The sequence below is a fragment of the Pristis pectinata genome, chromosome 11 (assembly GCF_009764475.1).
Source record: "Pristis pectinata isolate sPriPec2 chromosome 11, sPriPec2.1.pri, whole genome shotgun sequence".
Taxonomy (NCBI): Eukaryota; Metazoa; Chordata; class Chondrichthyes; order Rhinopristiformes; family Pristidae; genus Pristis; species Pristis pectinata.
Window position 1 is genome coordinate 10,715,914 of NC_067415.1, and position 18,250 is coordinate 10,734,163.

Below are 18,250 nucleotides of genomic sequence, written 5' to 3' on the forward strand. Positions count from 1 at the left end.
GAAATTGAGAATTCAAAGTTACATTGCCTTGAAGTTAAACCCCAGTCAGTAACATTAGGCATTTGGGTTTCCACTAGGTGCTCCGATTTCCTCCCACATTCCAAAAGACGTACAGGTTAGGAAGTTGTGGGCATGCTATGTTGGCGCTGGAAGCGTGGCGACACTTGCGGGCTGCCCCAGCGCATTCTCAGTAACGCAAAAGGATGCATTTCACTGTGTGTTTCGATGTACATGTGACTAATAAGTAAATATCTTATCTTATCTGTGTCAGTGCATTGTACTCTGTCTCTGAAATTTATTCAACTGAATCAATGAATTGGATTTTGGAACCCTAGAACAGTGGTCTGATGTGATCATGAACAACGGTTTAACATTTCTGACTGAGGATGAATTTCAAGGCATACTTTCTTTTTTTTTAACTTTGTGTCTGACCAACATGGCATTTATTGACAATCACTTGTTGCTTTGGGGAGGCGGTGGTGAGATTTCTTCTTGAACCACTGACATCCGTGTGATAATGGTGCTCCCAGATTTCTAAGAGACTTTGAAGTGGCAATTGTTGTTCAGAGAGCTGAATTATTCTGAATAAACTGTAGTTCAACCTCTGAAGCAGGGCACTCATGCTCGATCTGAGGGTGGTGAAGAAAGGCAAGCTTGACACAGACTGTTCAGACAGGAGCTTGGATTCCAATCCAGCCTAATGCAGACTAGATGAAACACCTTGATCAGGATCTTATTGAAATTCACATGAGGAAACACAATCTATCCTGAGCCTACATTACTAAACTTCCCAAAACAGGAAATCAAAATACGTAGAATGTAGAACATAGAACAGTACAGCAAAGGAACAGGCCCTTTGGCCCACAATGTCTGTGCCGAACATAATGCCAAATTAAACTAAATCTCTTCTGCTCCCACATGATCCATATGTCTCCTTTCCCTCCATGTTCATGTGCCTATCTAACAGCCTCTTGAACACCACTATCATATTGGTATTGGTATTGGTATTGGTTTATTATTGTCACTTGTACCGAGGTACAGTGAAAAACTTGTCTTGCATACTGATCATACAGGTCAATTCATTGCACAGTGCAGTTACATTGAGTTAGTACAAAGTGCACTGAGGTAGTACAGGTAAAAACAATAACAGTACAGAGTAAAGTGTCACAGCTACAGAGAAAGTGCAGTGCAATAAGGTGCGAGGACACAACAAGGTAGATCATGAGGTCATAGTCCATCTCATCATATAAGGGAACTGTTCAGTAGTCTTATCACAGTGGGGTAGAAGCTTTCCTTAAGCCTGGTGGTATGTGCCCTCAGTCTCCTGTATCTTCTACCTGATGGAAGAGGAGAGAAGAGAGAATGACCCGGGTGGGTGGGGTCTTTGACTATGCTGGCTGCTTCACCAAGGCAGCAAGAGGTAAAGACAAGAGTCCAAGGAGGGGAGGCTGCTTATCTGCTGCCACCACTACCCCTGCCCATTCCAGGCACCCACCACTCTCTGCATAAAAATCTTGCCCCGCACATCTCCTTTAAACTTTCCCCCTCTTGTCTTAAATGCATGCCCTCTCATATTTGACTTTTCTACCCTGGGAAAAATATTCTGACTGTCTACTCTATCAATGCCTCTTATAATTTTGTAAACTTCAGTCAGCTCTCCCCTCAGCCTCTGAGGCTCCAGAGAAAACAACCCAACCTCTCCTGATAGCTCATACCCTCTAATCCAGGCAGCATCTTGGTGAACATCTTCTATACCCTTCCCAAAGCCTCCCCACCCTTCCTGTAATGGGGTGACCAGATATGTACGCACTGCATTACTGCAGATGCTGCAAATGGAAATAAAAACTCAGACAACACCTGCAGAAAGAGCAAGAGAGTTAGTGTTTCGGTTCAATGACGATTTCACTTTGGGACCTCCTGAGATTCTGAAAGCGATATTTAAACAGAAGCAATTTTTTACCCCAAAATTCATGCAGCAGAGCGGTGATGGAGTTGTATTGTATGGTTTAGACTAGTCAGTAGGTATAACTGGCAGGCCTATTCATTTGAAGGGTTCACTGACCTTCATTAAATTGGAAAGTTTAGCTAAGATTTTTGTTTATTTTTCTTTATTCCATTCTATTTAAACAATTAACAGCCATGTGATGTAATTCTTGTGGAATTTATTATTTTTTCTATTTTATTCTTTTTAGTTTTTTCCCCTATTTTAACCATTGCAAATGATTCTATCAATCAGAGACATTCAGAAATGTCTTGAAAAATGCTTTGAACAACAACGATCTGTCAAGTGCTATCGGGGATACTGGGGGAAAGGCTTCAGGTTCTGTCTCTTGATGCCTGATCACTATATGTGGCTCACTCTGTTTCATAGAAGTGTCACACAGTGGAGGTCTCCCGCACAGCCCATCCCATGTGTGAGTGTGCTCATGGATTAGCATGGGGGAGCAAGCACAATGTGGCTCTATAAGGATGATTTAATTAGGTATATCATCCATGTCAGAGATTGTATAAACCAGCCAAAGCTCTCATTTCTATGCAAAGGACCCTGGCAGAATCAATGTGAATATTAAACAAGGACCTAATCCAATGTTTGGTGGAGTTACATCCCTCCAATATGGATTGAATAGGTTGCTGGCATTCATGGTTTAGACTAGCCAGCATGAATGCTCCCTTGGAGGCAGGTTACCGAAGAGTGCTTGGATGTTATTGGATAGCTGTGGGTTCAAATCTCATATCTGAGATGTAAGCACAACATTTAGGCAGTGCTGAGGGTGTGCTGCACTGCCTGGGAAGGCAGCTATTGGCTGAGACATCAGTTTGTGCCTTTGTCTCAGTTGTATGTAAAAAGTCCCAGATTAAAAAGAGCAAGGGAATTTTTTTTCTTCACAGCTTGGCCGATATTTATCGTCCAACCATCATCACTAAAATAGATTAGCTGGACACTATCACATTGCTGTTTGTGGGAGTTTTGCTTGTCAGCATGACATACTTAATCACTTCCTCTTGAAGACGTTAAAATTGTCCCCTCCGAATGAAGTGTTTCACTCCCAGAGCCCAAGTTCCTTCCCAAATGCAGTTCATTGTCAAGTGTACTGTAAACAGGAATTCACGGACTGTAATAAATGCAGATGTCTATCGTTTAAACTCAGTGAACTTTTCAGATGACATTTCCATTGGGCAGGTCATTTCTGCAGAGACTTGTACTGATGATAGCTGCCAAACTCCACTGGAAGGCTCCTTCCAGCATTTATCTCAATAACTCTGCCCAGTGTGACAGCCCAAGAAACCCCTTCAAGGGGAAAGCGACAGAAATCTCTCTGATGCGTCTGATGCATCTTTGTTTCCTCCCTTTGGTGAATGAAAACAGGAACGGATTGAAGAGGGAGAAAAATCCATGGGATCTGACGAGTAACCTTAGCATCCCTTCCTCTGGGTTATGGCTGCAGGAAGAAATGTATAAAAAGAATATTGCGCTTCTCCGCTTGCCTAAGTAAATAAATGTCACTTAATTCAGTGGTCTTCTTGCATGCGCGTGTTTGTGTGTGCGTGTGCGTTTGTGTGTGTGTATATGTGTTTTTAAATGAACTTGAAAATGCTCTGTTCCAGAAAATGTAACATGGATTTGAATAAATAAGAATGCACTGTTGATATTTCAAGGAAGCTGCTCTCATGCTACAAAGATGCTTTGCGTATCTTATCCTTTTAGCTGCTAATCTTGTCTCTTCCTGTTGCAGAAAACATTAGCTCTTTTAACCATGCTTCCTGAGACAGTGTGTATATCAACTGACTCTTCTCCCATGGGATGCATCGCAATCTGGCTCAACCTAGAGAAGAGAAAGATCTCCAAATGAAATCACATGTCAGAATAAGCATTGGAAGTTGAATTAGATTTTGATTTTTTTTTTTGAAAAAAAAATTTGAAAAAAAATTTCGGATTTGAGATGCTTCCTCTGGACTGAAAGACAGAGGGGAGGTCTTTCAGTCCAGATGAAGGGTCTCGACCCAAAATGTCGACTGTCCATTTCCCTCCACAGATGCTGCCTCACCCATTGAGTTCCTACAGAATCTTGTGTGTTGTTCCAGATTTCATCATCTGCAGTCTCTTGTGTCTCAGGATAAGGCGTTGATTATTTACAACTGAGATGAGAATTCTTTTCACTCTGACGGTTTTGATGCTGCGTCATTGCATGTATTCAAGGTTGAGATGAATGGATTTTTAGATGGATAGATTTTAGATTAAAGGAACTGAGGGAAGTAAGGAGATGAGGTAGAGAATCAACCATGGTCGAAAGGGCTTTTTCCTGCTCCTATTTCATTGGCACTTAAAAGGTCATTAATGGTACTCTGCTGATTTATTCAGACTTGGGACATCTTAATGCAGTTCAAGATGTTATATTAATGTAAATTCTTTCCTTCTTTAAATCAGTTAACCATTGATCCTAGTTTAACAACATAATAATAATTAATTAATAATTATAACATAGTAAACCTTCCATAGAGGATTGCATTGGAAATGATTATTTTTATTGGCTTATTATTGTCACGTGTACTGAGATACAGTGAAAAGCTTTTCTCCATCTCGGCAGACCATGCTAAACAGGTAGTAAAAAGTAAACAGAATGCAGAACATAATGTAGCAGCTACAGAGAAAGAGCAGTGCAGGTAAACAAATAAAGAGCAAGGGCCATGAAAATATGACACAGAAACAGACCATTCAGCCCAAATAGTCCATGCCAGCATTTATGCTGCTCTTGGGCCTCCGTCTGTCAGGGTAACCCTCCATGCCTTTCTCCTTCAAGTGCTTTACACGCCTCCTTCTCAATACATCAACACAACTCGCATGGTAACAAGGTCCCCAATGTCACTATTCCTTAAACTAAACAGTTGGGGGTTCTGGTGAAGGGATATTAAGAAAGTTAAAGAACAAGGATAAGGTGATAGTGCAGAGTAGCAAAATAACCAAAGCAGACAAATATACCTTCTATTGGTATCCTGATGAGCACTTAAGCACCAACACAAAGCAGGCTATGGATGAAGTACTGGTAAATGGGATAACTTCTTGATGGTTAGCACATACATGGTGGACCGAGGTGCTTGTTCCTATGCTGTATGACACTATGATTTGATGACTCTAGATCGGAGAAAGAAGTAATAATCGAATAATAGACATTGCTGCTCCCCAGGGTTGTGTGCTCAGTCCCCTGTTCTATTCCCTGTGTATCCATGATTGTGTGACCAGATACAATGTCAACTTAATCTTCAAGTTCAATGATATCAGCCAGATCAACAACAATGATAAGATGTAGTACAGGAACTTTGTGCCATGCTGTCAGAACAACAACCTAGCCTTTAACATCAGCAAGATGAAAAAGCTGGTGGTTTGCTGAAGCAAAAGGAGCGGGAGGTGTGAAAACAACCCTGTCCTAATCGACAGAACTGGGCCGATAGCCACAAGTTCTTTGGCATCCATATGACCAGCAACCTCTCCTGGTCCCTGCACACTGATGCAGTGATCAAGAAAGCACATCAGTCTATATACTTTCTTCGGCATCTGAGAAGATTCAGATGTCCGCGAGACTTCCCTCAAACTTCTACAGATGTGATGTAGAACGTATCCTGATGGGTTGCATCTCAGCCTGGTAGGGCAACTGCTCTGCTCTGGACCGATGGAACCTGCAGAGGGCAGTAAACACAGCCCAGTCCATCACAGGCTTGTCACATCCTTCCATCCAGTCCACCTTCACGGTGCTTTACATCAGGAAGGCTAATAGTATCGTCAAGGATGCCTGCCACCTCTGGCTGTTCCCTTTTCTCTCTTCTACCTTCTGGGAGGAGATACAGGAACTTGAAATCCAGGACACCCAGATTTAAGAACAGCTTCTTCCCCACTGCCATCAGACTTCTGAACCAGTGACCTCTTTCACATCCACTTCCCAGTGGTGTTGTCACATTCTTGGACTCTCTCCCCGTGTCTGCGTGGGTTTCCTCTGGGTGCTCTGGTTTCCTCCCACGTTCCAAAGACGTAGGGGTTAGGAAGTTGTGGACATGCTATGTTGGTGACACTTGTGGGCTGCCCCCAGAACACTCTAAGCAAAAGATGCATTTCATTGTGTGTTTCAATGTACCTGTGACTAATAAAGATATCTTATATTTTATCTTATCTTACCTCTGCTGGTTATTCTGTTACTGTCACTTTAGCATTTCTTTTTGCACTACTTCAGATTGCACCACTATCTTTGCATCATTCTGCTGTTTTCCGCTATTGTTGCATTTAGTGTTGTATATGTTATTACTGTGTATACTGTTTACTTTGTGAGCTAAACATGAGCAAGGAATTTCATTGCACCATGGTGTATATGACAATATATGACAATAAAAGACTTATCCATAAGATAAGGATGCATGGAGTTGGGGGTAATGTATTAACATGGATAGAGGATTGGTTAACCAGTAGAAGGCAGAAAGTTGGGATAAATGGATGTATCTCTGGTTGGCAATCAGTGGAGAGTTGGGTGCCACAGAGGTCGGTGCTGGGCCCACAACTGTTCACAATATACATTAACGATTTGGAAGAGGGGACGGACAGTAGTGTATCTAAGTTTGCTGATGACACTAAATTGAGTGGAAAATCAAATTGTGCAGAGGATGTAGAGAGTCTGCAGAGAGATTTTGATAGGTTAAGTGAGTGGGCAAGGGTCTGGCAGATGGAGTACAATGTTGGTAAATGTGAGGTTATCCATTTTGCAGGAAAAATAGAAGATCAGATTATTATTTAAATGGTGAAAGATTGCAGCATGCTGTTGTGCAGAGGGACTTGGGAGTGCTTGTGCATGAATTGCAAAAGCTTGGTTTGCCAGTGCAACAGGTTATCAACAAGGCAAATGAAATGTTGGCCTTCATTGCTAGAGGGATTGAATTTAAGATCAGGGAGGTTATGCTGCAACTGTACAGGGTACTGGTGAGGCCACACCTGGAGTACTGCGTGCAGTTCTGGTCTCCTTACTTGAGGAAAGATATACTGGCTTTGGAGGCGGTGCAGAGGAGGTTCACCAGGTTGATTCCAGAGATGAGGGGGGCTAGCCTATGAGGAGAGATTGAGTTGCCTGGGACTATAGTCACTGGAATTCAGATGAATAGGAAGGGATCTTATGGAAACATATAAAACTATGAAAGGGATAGATAAGATAGAGGCAGGAAAGTTGTGTCCACTGGTAGGTGAGACTAGAACTAAGGGACATAGCCTCAAGATTCTGGGGAGTAGATTTAGGATGGAGATGAGGAGAAACTGCTTCTCCCAGAGAGTAGTGAATCTATGGAATTCTCTGCCCAGGGAAGCAGTAAAGGCTCCCTCATTAAGTATATTTGAGTCACAGTTAGATAGATTTTTGCACAGTAGGGGAATTAAGGGTTATGTGGAAAGGGCAGGTAGGTGGATCTGAGTCCACGGCCAGATCAGCCATGATCTTATTGAATGGCAGAGAAGGCTCGATGGGCTGAATGGCCTATTCCTTCTCCTATTTCTTATGTTCTTGTGTAATAAACTAATCTGAATCTGAAGACCAGTTAGCCTAACATCATTAGTAGAAAAAAATGCAAGAAAACATTTATGAAGTATTGAGATGAGCACTTGAATCACCAAGGCACATGTGCTGGTAAATGAGATTAGTATGGATGGGTACCTTATGGTCAATATGGACGTAGTGGGCTGAAGGGCCTGTTTCTGTGTTGTATGACTTTGTGACCCGATGAGTCTAATCCATTGTATTGGGGAAGTGGTAACAGATCATTTGGAATTAAAGGATTTAGAAGAATCAGCAAAGTGTTATGAAAGGAAATCATGTTTGACTGATCTGTTGGAGATGTTCTTTCAACTGCAACTAGCAAGGAATCAGTGAATTTGTTGTATTTGGACTCAGAAGGGCACTTGTGAGACTACAGCTGGAATATTATGCACAGATCCGGTACCATAACTAAAGGAAGGATCTACTTTTGATAGAGGAATGTAACAACGCTGTGACAATGAGAATGTACAAACTCCACACAGACAGCAGTCGATATCAAGATTGAACCCAGGTCACTGGCACTATGAGGCAGCAGCTGTACCAGCTACACCACAGTGCCCTCAGCTTTCTGAAGAGAAAAGTCACCCATCCTGTTCATTTTTTCCTAGTACATACACTGTCACATTTCTGCTTTCATCTTTGTAAATCCACAGCAGAGTCAACAAACAAAATTTGGAACTTAATCCAGCAAATTCAAGGACTACAGACATAGATTTAAGGAGAATGTGAGGAAGACATTCTTTCAATGGAGAAACTAGTAATGACCTGGGATTGAGAGCCTGCACTCCACTGGAGATTCAGCGTGGATAACATGCTCTTGGTGTTCGACTTAAGTTTCCACAACTTTTTGACCTGTTATGTGAGTAGTACGGACTGAGCCAAGTCAACTCAGTAGTTATACTAAATGACAGTGTTATTTCAAGGGCACAACTGATTCAGTGTGGGAAATGAAGGTACCAAGTATATCATTACCAAGTATATCCTGAATTCATAGTCCGTAAACTGTCTACAGTACTGCTAAGTAGCTTTGCTGTGTTTCAGATTGTCTTATGTTATTATAATCTTAAAGCAAGGAGGGAAAGATCAAACCCTGTAGGGTTACAACCTCAAAGACCACAAATGACATAGAACATAGAAGATAGAACGTAGAACACTACAGAACAGTACAGGCCCTTCTGCCCACGATGTTGTGCCGACATTTTATCCTGCTCTAAGATCTATCTACTGCTTCCCTCCCACATAGCCCCCTATTTTTCTATCATTCTTGTATCTATCTAAGAGTCTCTTAAATGTCCCTAATGTATCTGCCCCCACAACCTCTGCCGGCAGTGCGTTCCATTCACCCACCACTCTCTGTGTAAAAAACTGACCCCTGACATCCCCTTATACCTTCCTCCAGTCACCTCAAAATTATGCCCCCTCGTATTAGCCATTGTTTCACTGGGAAGAAGTCTCTGACTGTCCACTCGATCTATGTCTCTTATCATCTTGTAAACCTCTATCAAGTCACCTCTCATCCTCCTCTCCAAAGAGAAAAGCCCTAGCTTGCTCAACCTATCTCATAAGACATGCTCTCTAATCCAGGCAACATCCTGGTAAATCTCCTCTGCACCCTCTCTAAAGCTTCCACATCCTTCTTATAATGAGGTGACCAGAACTGAACACAATACTCCAAGTGTGGTCTGACCAGAGTTCTATAGAGCTGCAACATCACCTTGCGGATCTTGAACTCAGTGCCCCGACTAATAAAGGCCAACACTCCACACGCCTTCTTAACAAGCCTATGACGTGCGTGGCAACCTTGAGGGATCTATGGATGTGGACCCCAAGATCCCTCTGTTCCTCCACACTGCTAAGAGTCCTGCCATTAACCTTGTAATCTGCCTTTATATTCGATTTCCCAAAGTGTATCACTTCACACTTATCCAGGTTGAACTCCATCTGCCACTTCTCCAGCCCAGCTCTGCATTCTATCTATATCTGTTATAATCTACAGCAACCTTCTACACTATCCACAATACCAGCAACCTTTGTATCATCAGCAAACTTACTAACCCACCCTTCCACATCCTCATCCAAGTCATTGATAAAAATCACAAAGAGCAGGGGCCCCAGAACAGATCCCTGCGGAACACCACTGGTCACCGACCTCCAGGCAGAATGGCTCCATATACCACCACCCCTCTGTCTTCTATGGGTAGCCAATGACATCTAAAGAAAAGGTGGTAAAATTTATTTCACTCGACAAGAACTGTTTATCAGTAGATTCAAAAAAGGAAAATATTTACGAGGTTAAAGGAGTGAGGAAAGATTTGACAGTTAATGCTCAATCCCAACCATTTCCTAATCCTTCTCTTGAAAACAGATCGTCTCAGGAGTCCTAGAAGTCTGAATTCCCGCTGGTTGAGAGATAAGTTAGATAAGATCAATGAAGATAGGAAGAACTAATTTACTAATCCCTACACACTAGTATTAAATACGATCTGATGCTACGTGGGAGAGAATGAGATTATGGAATTCTCATGCTTAAATTGGTTTGCCTTGATCGGTATTGTAAATTCCAGATGTAATTAAGCAGCAGGCAGATTGTTGTAAATTTTGTCCTTGTACTGTTTTATCTTTCAGAAAGCAAATGAGCTGGTGGAACAATAATACAGGAATTATCTGTTGCTGTGCACCCAGGGTATATCATTATATTAAAAAAAGAACCAGAGATCACAGCTGACATAGCGATTGAACATACCAAGCAGCGAGCTACACGGACTGGGAGATCCTGGGTTCAACATGCTGGGATAGCTGATCGAACTTTGGACTTTAAAATCTGTATTTTTTGAGATTTAAAAATCTCTAGCCTATCCAGCTTCTCCTTATAGTTCAAGTCCTGCCAATCTCGGTAGGATCCTTGTAAATCCTCCCAACATCGAGGACATCTTCAAGAGGCGGTGCCTCAAGAAGGCAGCATTCCATCACTAAGGCACCTCACCACCCAGGACATTGCCTCTTCACGTTACTTGCCATCAGGGAGGAGGTACAGGAGCTGAAGACCCTCACTCAATGTTTCATGAACAGCTTCTTCCCCTCCGCCATCAGATTCTGAATGTCCATGAACCCATGAACACCACCGCGTTATTCCTCTTTTGCGCTATTTATTTATTTTGTAACTTAGAGTAATTTTTATGTCTTGCACTGTACTGCTTGCCACAAAACAACAAATTTCACAGCATATGTAGTGTAATAAACCTATTCTGATTCTGTTTAAAGTTCCTTCTTAAAATCTTCCTTATTGACTAAGCCTTGAGTCATTTGCCCTGAGATGTATCCCAGAGTTTGAATTTTGATTGAGGTACAATAAAGCTGGAGGTTTTTGTTACTGGAGACTTTGGAGACAATCTGAAGGATGGGCAAAGGTCTGACATTCCCCCCACCACCTCTGTCAACCCTCTGGAGAATTCACAGATAGGGTTAGTTAGCTGTGTCCGCCCTCTAGTGGCAATTCATCTATGTGCAGTTCCAACTCAAAAATGAGAGAGCGCAATCATGTGTCAAGAATCCTACGGCACAGAAACAGGTCCACTCTGTCTATTCCAACCTTTTTGGCCTGTCTACACTAATCCATATGCTCACATACGTCCGATTCTTACCATGTGTTGCCTGTTTAACTATCTGTCTAGACTCACAGAGAGTCGTAGAGTAATATAGTACAAACAGGCCCTTTGGCCCAACTGGTCCATGCCAACCATGGTGCCCACCAAGCCTAGTCCCATTTGCCTGTGTTTGGCCCATATCCCTTTAAATCTTTCCCATCCATGTATCTGTCCAAATGTCTTTTAAATATTGTTTAAACCACCTTTTCTGGCAGCTCATTCCATACACCCACCACCCTCTGTGTGAAGAAGTTACTCCTCAAGTTCCTTTCACCTCTCACAAACCTATGACATCCAGTTTTACATCCCTTCCCTGGGAAAAGACTCTATGTGTTCAGTCTATCTCTACGCCTCATGATCTTATACACCTCTATAAGGTCAACCCCCAACACCCTACATTCCAAGGAGTAAAGTCCCAGCCTGCCCAACTTCTCCCTATAACTCAGGCCCTCGAATCCTGGCAGCATCCTTGTGAACCTTCTCTGCACACTTTCCAGTTTAATGATGTCCTTCCTATAACAGACCGACCAAAACTGTACACAGCACTCCAAGTCTTGTCTTGTACAACTGCAACACAATGTCCCAACTCCTATACTCAATGCCCCGATTGATGAAGGCCAGCGTGCTAAATGGCTTCTTTACCACCCTGTCTACCTGTGACATTGCTTTCAGCAAACTATGTACCTGCACTCCTAGGTCCCTCTGTTCAACAATACTCTCCAAGGTGCTACCATTCATTGTATAAGCCCTACCCTGGTTTGTCTTCTTAAAATGTGACACTTTGCACTTATTCGAATTGAAAGCCGTTTGCCATTCCTTGGTCCACTTACCTAGTTGATCAAGATCCCTCTGTAATTTTTGATAACCTTTTTCACTCTCTGAATGCATCTTAACACAGTAATTGTACCAAACTCCACCACCTCCTCTGGCAGCGCATTCCAGCTATCAACCCCTCTTTATGTAAAAAAATTACTCCTCAAAGCCCTTTTAAAACTCCTTCTTCTCATCTTAAACCTATGTCTTCTTGTTTTTGATATACCTACCATGGGAAAAAGATTTTAACTATCTACAATAAGATAAGATATTTATTTATTAGTCACATGTACATCAAAACACAGTGAAATGCGTCTTTTTGCATTGATGAGAATGTTCTGGGGGCAGCCCGCAAGTGTCGCCACGCTTCTGGTGCCAACGTAGCATGCCACAACCCTAACCTGAATGCCTTTGGAATGTGGGAGGAAACGAGCACCCGGAGGGAAACCACGCAAACACGGGGAGAACGTACAAACTCCTTATAGGACAGTGGCCGGAATTGAACCCGGGTCGCTGTTGCTGTAAAGAGTTATGCTAACCGCTAGACTACCGTGCCACCAGCACAAGAAAATTCACGATCACCAGCTTGGAGATGCTGGGAATTGAACCTAGGACCTCATACATGTGAAGCATGTGCACTCCCACTCAGCTACATCCCAACACATCTATGCCTCTTATAATCTTATATTACTACCATTGGGTCACCCCTCAGCCTTCTTCATTCCAGGGAAAACAAGCCCAGCCTATCCAATCTCTCCCCATAACTAAAGTCATCCAATCCAGGAAACATCTCGGTGAATCTCCGCTGCACTCTCTCCAGCACAGTCACATCCTTCCTATACTGTGGCGAACAAAATTGCAACCAATACTCCAAGTGCGACCTAACCAATGTTTAGTAAAGTTGCAACTTCCCAACTCTTATTCCTGGGCAGGGATTGTCAGGGGAAAGATGGAACCAAGTGAGAAAGGGAGTGATGGGCAGTTGGGGCCAGGTTGGGGGTGGTGGGGTGGTGGAGGGGGGGAGATCAGGTGGAGGTAGAGACAGAGGCTGGAAGGTGATAAGTGGAACCAGATGCGGGAGGGATGAAGGGCAAATGGAGCCAGTTGGGGCAGGGAATAGCAGACCCGGTAGGTAAAGTGTGTGAGTGATGGTCAGATGGAACCAGGTAGGGGAGGAGAATGAAACTGGGTGACAGGAGGCTGAGGAGGGGATGTTTGGAGCAAAGAGGGGTGAGAGAACCTGGGTGGATCAGAAGAAGAGAGAAAGGTGCACAGGGGGTGCAGGTCACTTGAAAATGGAAAATTCAATGTTCATATCACTGGGTTGTAGACCACCCAGGCAGAATAGACAGATATCTAAATAGTCAGGGGATCAAGGGATATGGGGATAAGGCTGGAAAATGTGATTAGAATAGTTTTTTTTTTCTTTTCTTCTTTTTTTCCCACCCCATTTCTTTTTCCCTTTTCCTTGGAGCAGACTCGATGGGCCGAATGGCCTGCTTCTGCTCCCTTGTCTTGTGATCTTGTGATATGAGGCACTGTTCTTTTAGGATAGGATAGGATATCTTTATTAGTCACATGTACATCGAAACACACAGTGACATGCACCTTTTGCATCTAGTGTTCTGGGGGCAGCCCGCAAGTGTTGCCACACTTCCAGCGCCAACATAGCACGCCCACAACTTCCTAACTCATACGCCTTTGGAATGTGGGAGGAAACCGGAGCACCCGGAGGAAACCCACGCAGACACATGGGGAGAACGTACAAACTCCTTACAGACAGAGCCAGAATTGAACCTGGGTCGCTGGCGCTGTAGTAGTGTTGTGCTAACCGGTGCAGTAACGTGGCCAAGGACAGATAGGAAGTGGGAGTGGGAAGGGGAGTTGAAATGGCAGGTGACTGCAAGCTCAAAATGGTCATTGCGGACTGAGTGCAGATGTTCCGCAAAATAGTCACCTAGTTTGCACTAGGTCTCGCCAATGTAGAGGAAGGCACATCAAGAGCACTGAATGCAGTAGACGAGGTTGGAGGAGGTGCATTTGAATCTTTACCCAGCTGGAAGGGCTCTTTAGGTACCTGGAGGGTGGTAAGGGGATGGGGAGGGGCGGGTGGTCGGGATGGGGAAACCAGGGAGTCACGGAGAGAGTGGTCCCTGTGGAAAGCAGAAGGGTGTGGGAAGGGAAGATGTGACAGGTGGTTGTATCAGATTACAGCTGGCGGAAATGACGAAGGATAGTATGCTGGATGTGAAGACTGGTAGAGTGAACGTTGAGCACAAGGGGAAGTCTCTCTCTGAACATTCAATTGTTCATACATTGGGTTGTAGACTACCAAGGCGGAATATGAGGTGCTGCATACTATTGGGTTAGATTTCAGAAACAGAGTTCCCATTGTGTTGTTTGACTCTATGACTTTATTAACAGGCCATAAACCACTGTGTATCAGCCTTGATCCTCTGTTTGCACTACAGGATAAACACAGAAGGTGCAGGACATACTCAGCAGAATCTGTGATGAGAGAAACAGTGGAATGTTTAATCCATGTCCCTATTTTGATGGAATCGCCGATTCTTGCAGCACAAAATGAGAATGAAAAGACAATGGATTTAAGTACAGAAAATGCAAAAAATTCTCAGCATGTCAGGCAGCATCCGTGAGGTAATGCTTCAGAAAATCCTACTGGTGAGAATGGCCAAGGTGGGCATTCTATCAAGTCAGGTCAAGTCAGATTTATTGTCATCTGCACAAGTACTAAGAGGTACAGGTACAATGAGAAACTTGCTTGCAGCAGCATTACAGGCACAAAAGTACAGACAACACAAAAAAACATAAATTAAACATAAAATATACTTAAATTATTTAAGAGTGTGAAGAGAAAAGAAAGACTGTGCAAAACAAGACTCTTGAGCTGTTGTCTTTTCATTCTCATCTTGTGCTGTAGATTCTGTGATTCCATCAAAAGTAGTGGCATGGATTATACCTTTCACTGTTTCTTGGATGGGAAGTGACAGTGGGAGTAAAAGGTGCAAAATGTGCGTTGGGGGGGGGGGTGGCTCATGAATGGGAGACAGTTGATCATCAAAATCATGATTAAGACTGGGTGGTGGCAGGGAGGGGGCGGTGAGGGCAGTGTTCACTTGAAAGGGATTAGTTAAAAAAAGGTGACTCCAAGAGTTGTATTCTGCAACTTTAGACCAATTATGTTGGTCTTATTTAAGTTACAACGAAGGAGTATCTGCATCAGCATAACTTTATACTGAAATCTCTGGGGTGGGATTCAAACTACAATCCTCTGACTCAGACTTCAAGCAGTACCACCGAGCCACAGCTGCTGAATAACAATCGCTGTAATCTTTGTCTGAAGGGTTAACACTTCTCTGATTGCTATTCATTCAAGTCTTTGCCGAGAGTGATTACAAGGTCGCCCAAACTTGGGAAACTCATGCATTTGCTTCATCTTTCACCATGAGATAGACAGTGATTTTACAGAGAAGGTTATACAAGAAATAAAGCTTTGGATTTAAAAAAATCATTTCCAGAATCTGAGCATTGCTTTCAAGACCAGCATTTATTTTACATCCCTTTGAGAAGGTGTTGATGAGCCATCTTATTGAAGAGGTGCAGTTCTGATGGAAGTACTCCCAGGCTCTTGTTGTGTAAGATGCTGGGATTTAAACCATCAATAATGAAGGGTCAGCAATGTACTCCAGGTCAGCACAGGAACGAGTAGGTGGTGCGTTCCTTTGAGTTTGCTGCCCTAGTTTCCTTTCTTCACCACAAAATACTTCACACAGTGAGTATCTCTTGCAGGTGTGATGTTTTACTGTTATGAATGCTTGTCTGCAATGGGAAAAGGTAATAGATCCAAAGCAGTGTGTCCTTTTCACCTTGGAATTTAATCCAGTGTGAGGTAATGTATTTGGGTTGTCTAAAATTGATCAGACAAATATAGTAACAGCAAAAGTCTTAGAGGCGTTGCAAACAACAATCTACTGGAGGAACTCACGGTCAGGACCTACTGAGTCCCTCCCCAGATTGTTGCTCCAGATTCCAGTATCTGAGTCTCTTGTGTCTCTTAGAAGTGTTGATGTACAGAGGGTACAACTTCATAGCTCCCTGAAAACAGCGACACGGGTGGATAGGGTAGTGAAGAAGACGTTTAGCCCACATGCCTTCATAGGCCGCAGTTTTGAGTATAAGACGTTGGGATATCACGTAGTGGCCATACAAGACATTAGTTAGGCTACCCTGGATTATTGTGTGCGGTTCTGGTCACCACACTATCGAAAGGATGTGGTAGTACTAGAATGAGTGCAGAAGAGATTCACCAGGATGTTGCCTGGAATGAATGGGCCTTAGTTACAAGGAGAGATTAGATAGGCTGGGATTGTTCTCACTGGAGCGCAGGAGGCTGAGGGGTGACTTTATAGCGGCTTAGAAAATTAATGAAAGGCATAGATAGGTAGAAAGTAACAAACTTTTTTCCAAGGGTAGGGGTGTTAAAACTAGAGGACAGAGGTTGAAGGTGAGAGGGAACTATTTAAGGGAGATCTGAGGAGTAAGTTTTTTCACACAGAGGGCAGTGAGTATATGGAACAAGCTTCCAGAGGAGCTGGTAGCGCGGGTAAAATTAATGGTGTTTAAAAAGCATTGGACAGGTTTGTGAATAGGCAAAGGAATGGGGGATATGGGCGAAATGCAGAAAAAATGGGAATTAGAGTATTGGTCAACATGGATGAGTCTGGCCAAAAAGGGTTTTTTTCCATGCTGTACATCTCTATGACCTATGGCTCTAAGTGTCATGAAGACCTGATGAATCTCCAATGGAACTGTGGAAGAAATAGTTTGATGAATATATTTATAGTCATATGTCAGTGAATAATGATTGGTATATTAGCTGGTAAACATTAAAAAGAATTTTATTTCAGGGTAAATGAGAAGCACTTTGTAGGTGGACATCTCTCTAGTTATAGCTGTGCCCTTCAGAATTTTTTTCAACAAGCATGTTTGGGAAGGGTGATAAGTAAGTCTTAACAGTTCACTTTCTGCCCAGGATGGTATCGTTAGAGTTTTCCCTGTCTTTCGGATTTGCACATTCTTGAATCCGGCAGACTCCAGAAGGCCGGTGTACTCTGAGGCCATTCGTTCCTTACCCTCTGTCTGTACCAAACAATGAGAGAGTACAGCTGAGTGGTGATGGGGCCTCTCCGATCCTCGTTCAACAAGGCTTCAATCAACAGCACTCCGCCACCTAATTAGAAACAGGAAAGGGCGGGGAGATGAGCTTTCTTTCTAATTTATTCATTCACAGGATGTGAGCATCACTAGTAAAGCCAACGTCTAATATCTATCTCTAATTACTCCTGAATCCGGTGACGTGCTATACCATTTTACAACACATATTTATGTCAAATTGAATAAGAATTTCCTATCCTCAAGGTCATTGTGAACAAGCCAAGTTCTTATGGAAATCTAGGAGTTACATGGTCACCAAAATTAATTACTGTTACACAGAAGGTGGCTATTCAGCCCATTGTGGTGCATACTAGCTCCCATCAGAATAATACCATCAGTCCAATTCTACCTCTCCTTTACTCTGTGCCCCTATAACCTATCCTCTCTTACATGCCCATCAACTCCCATAGGACACACAACAGTACAGCACAGGAACAGGCCCTTCGGCCCACAATGTCTGCGCCGAACATGATGTCAAATTAAACTAAATCTCTTCTGTACAATAAGCCACATCCCTCCATTCCATGCATACCTAACAGCCTTTAAATGCCACCATTGTATCTGCTTCCACCACCACCCCTGGCAGCCCACTCCAGGCATCCACCACTCTCTGAACTTGCCCCACACATCTCCTTTAAACTTTCCCCCTCTCACCTTAAATGCAAGTCCTCTAGTACATGACATTTCTACTCTGGGAAAAAGATTCTGACTGTCTACCCTATCTATGCCACTAATAATCTTATAAACTTCTGTCTGGTCTCCCCTCAATCTCTGACTCTCCAGAGAATCACAGTTTGTCCAACCTCTCCTTATAGCTCATACCCTCTAATCCAGACAGTATCCTTCTGTACCTTCTCCAAAGCTTCCACATCCCCTTTGATTCTTTTTCCATTTACATGAAAAAGTGATTAACTGTAGCCAATTAACTTACCAGCACATGGATAGGATGTAGGAGGAAACCAGAGCATCTGGGAGAAACCCATAGAGACCATGGGC

General features: G+C 43.1%; 1 protein-coding gene across 1 annotated transcript in view; it reads right to left on the bottom strand.

Annotated features, from left to right (window-relative positions):
* Nucleotides 1–1,846: 1,846 nt before the first annotated feature.
* Nucleotides 1,847–18,250, bottom strand: part of LOC127576122 (acetylserotonin O-methyltransferase-like) — a 39,735-nt gene continuing 23,331 nt past the window's right edge. The window contains 3 exon segments of the mRNA XM_052026509.1: nucleotides 1,847–1,857; nucleotides 17,062–17,193; nucleotides 17,196–17,270. Of these exon segments, the coding sequence (XP_051882469.1) occupies nucleotides 1,847–1,857; nucleotides 17,062–17,193; nucleotides 17,196–17,270 (218 nt within the window).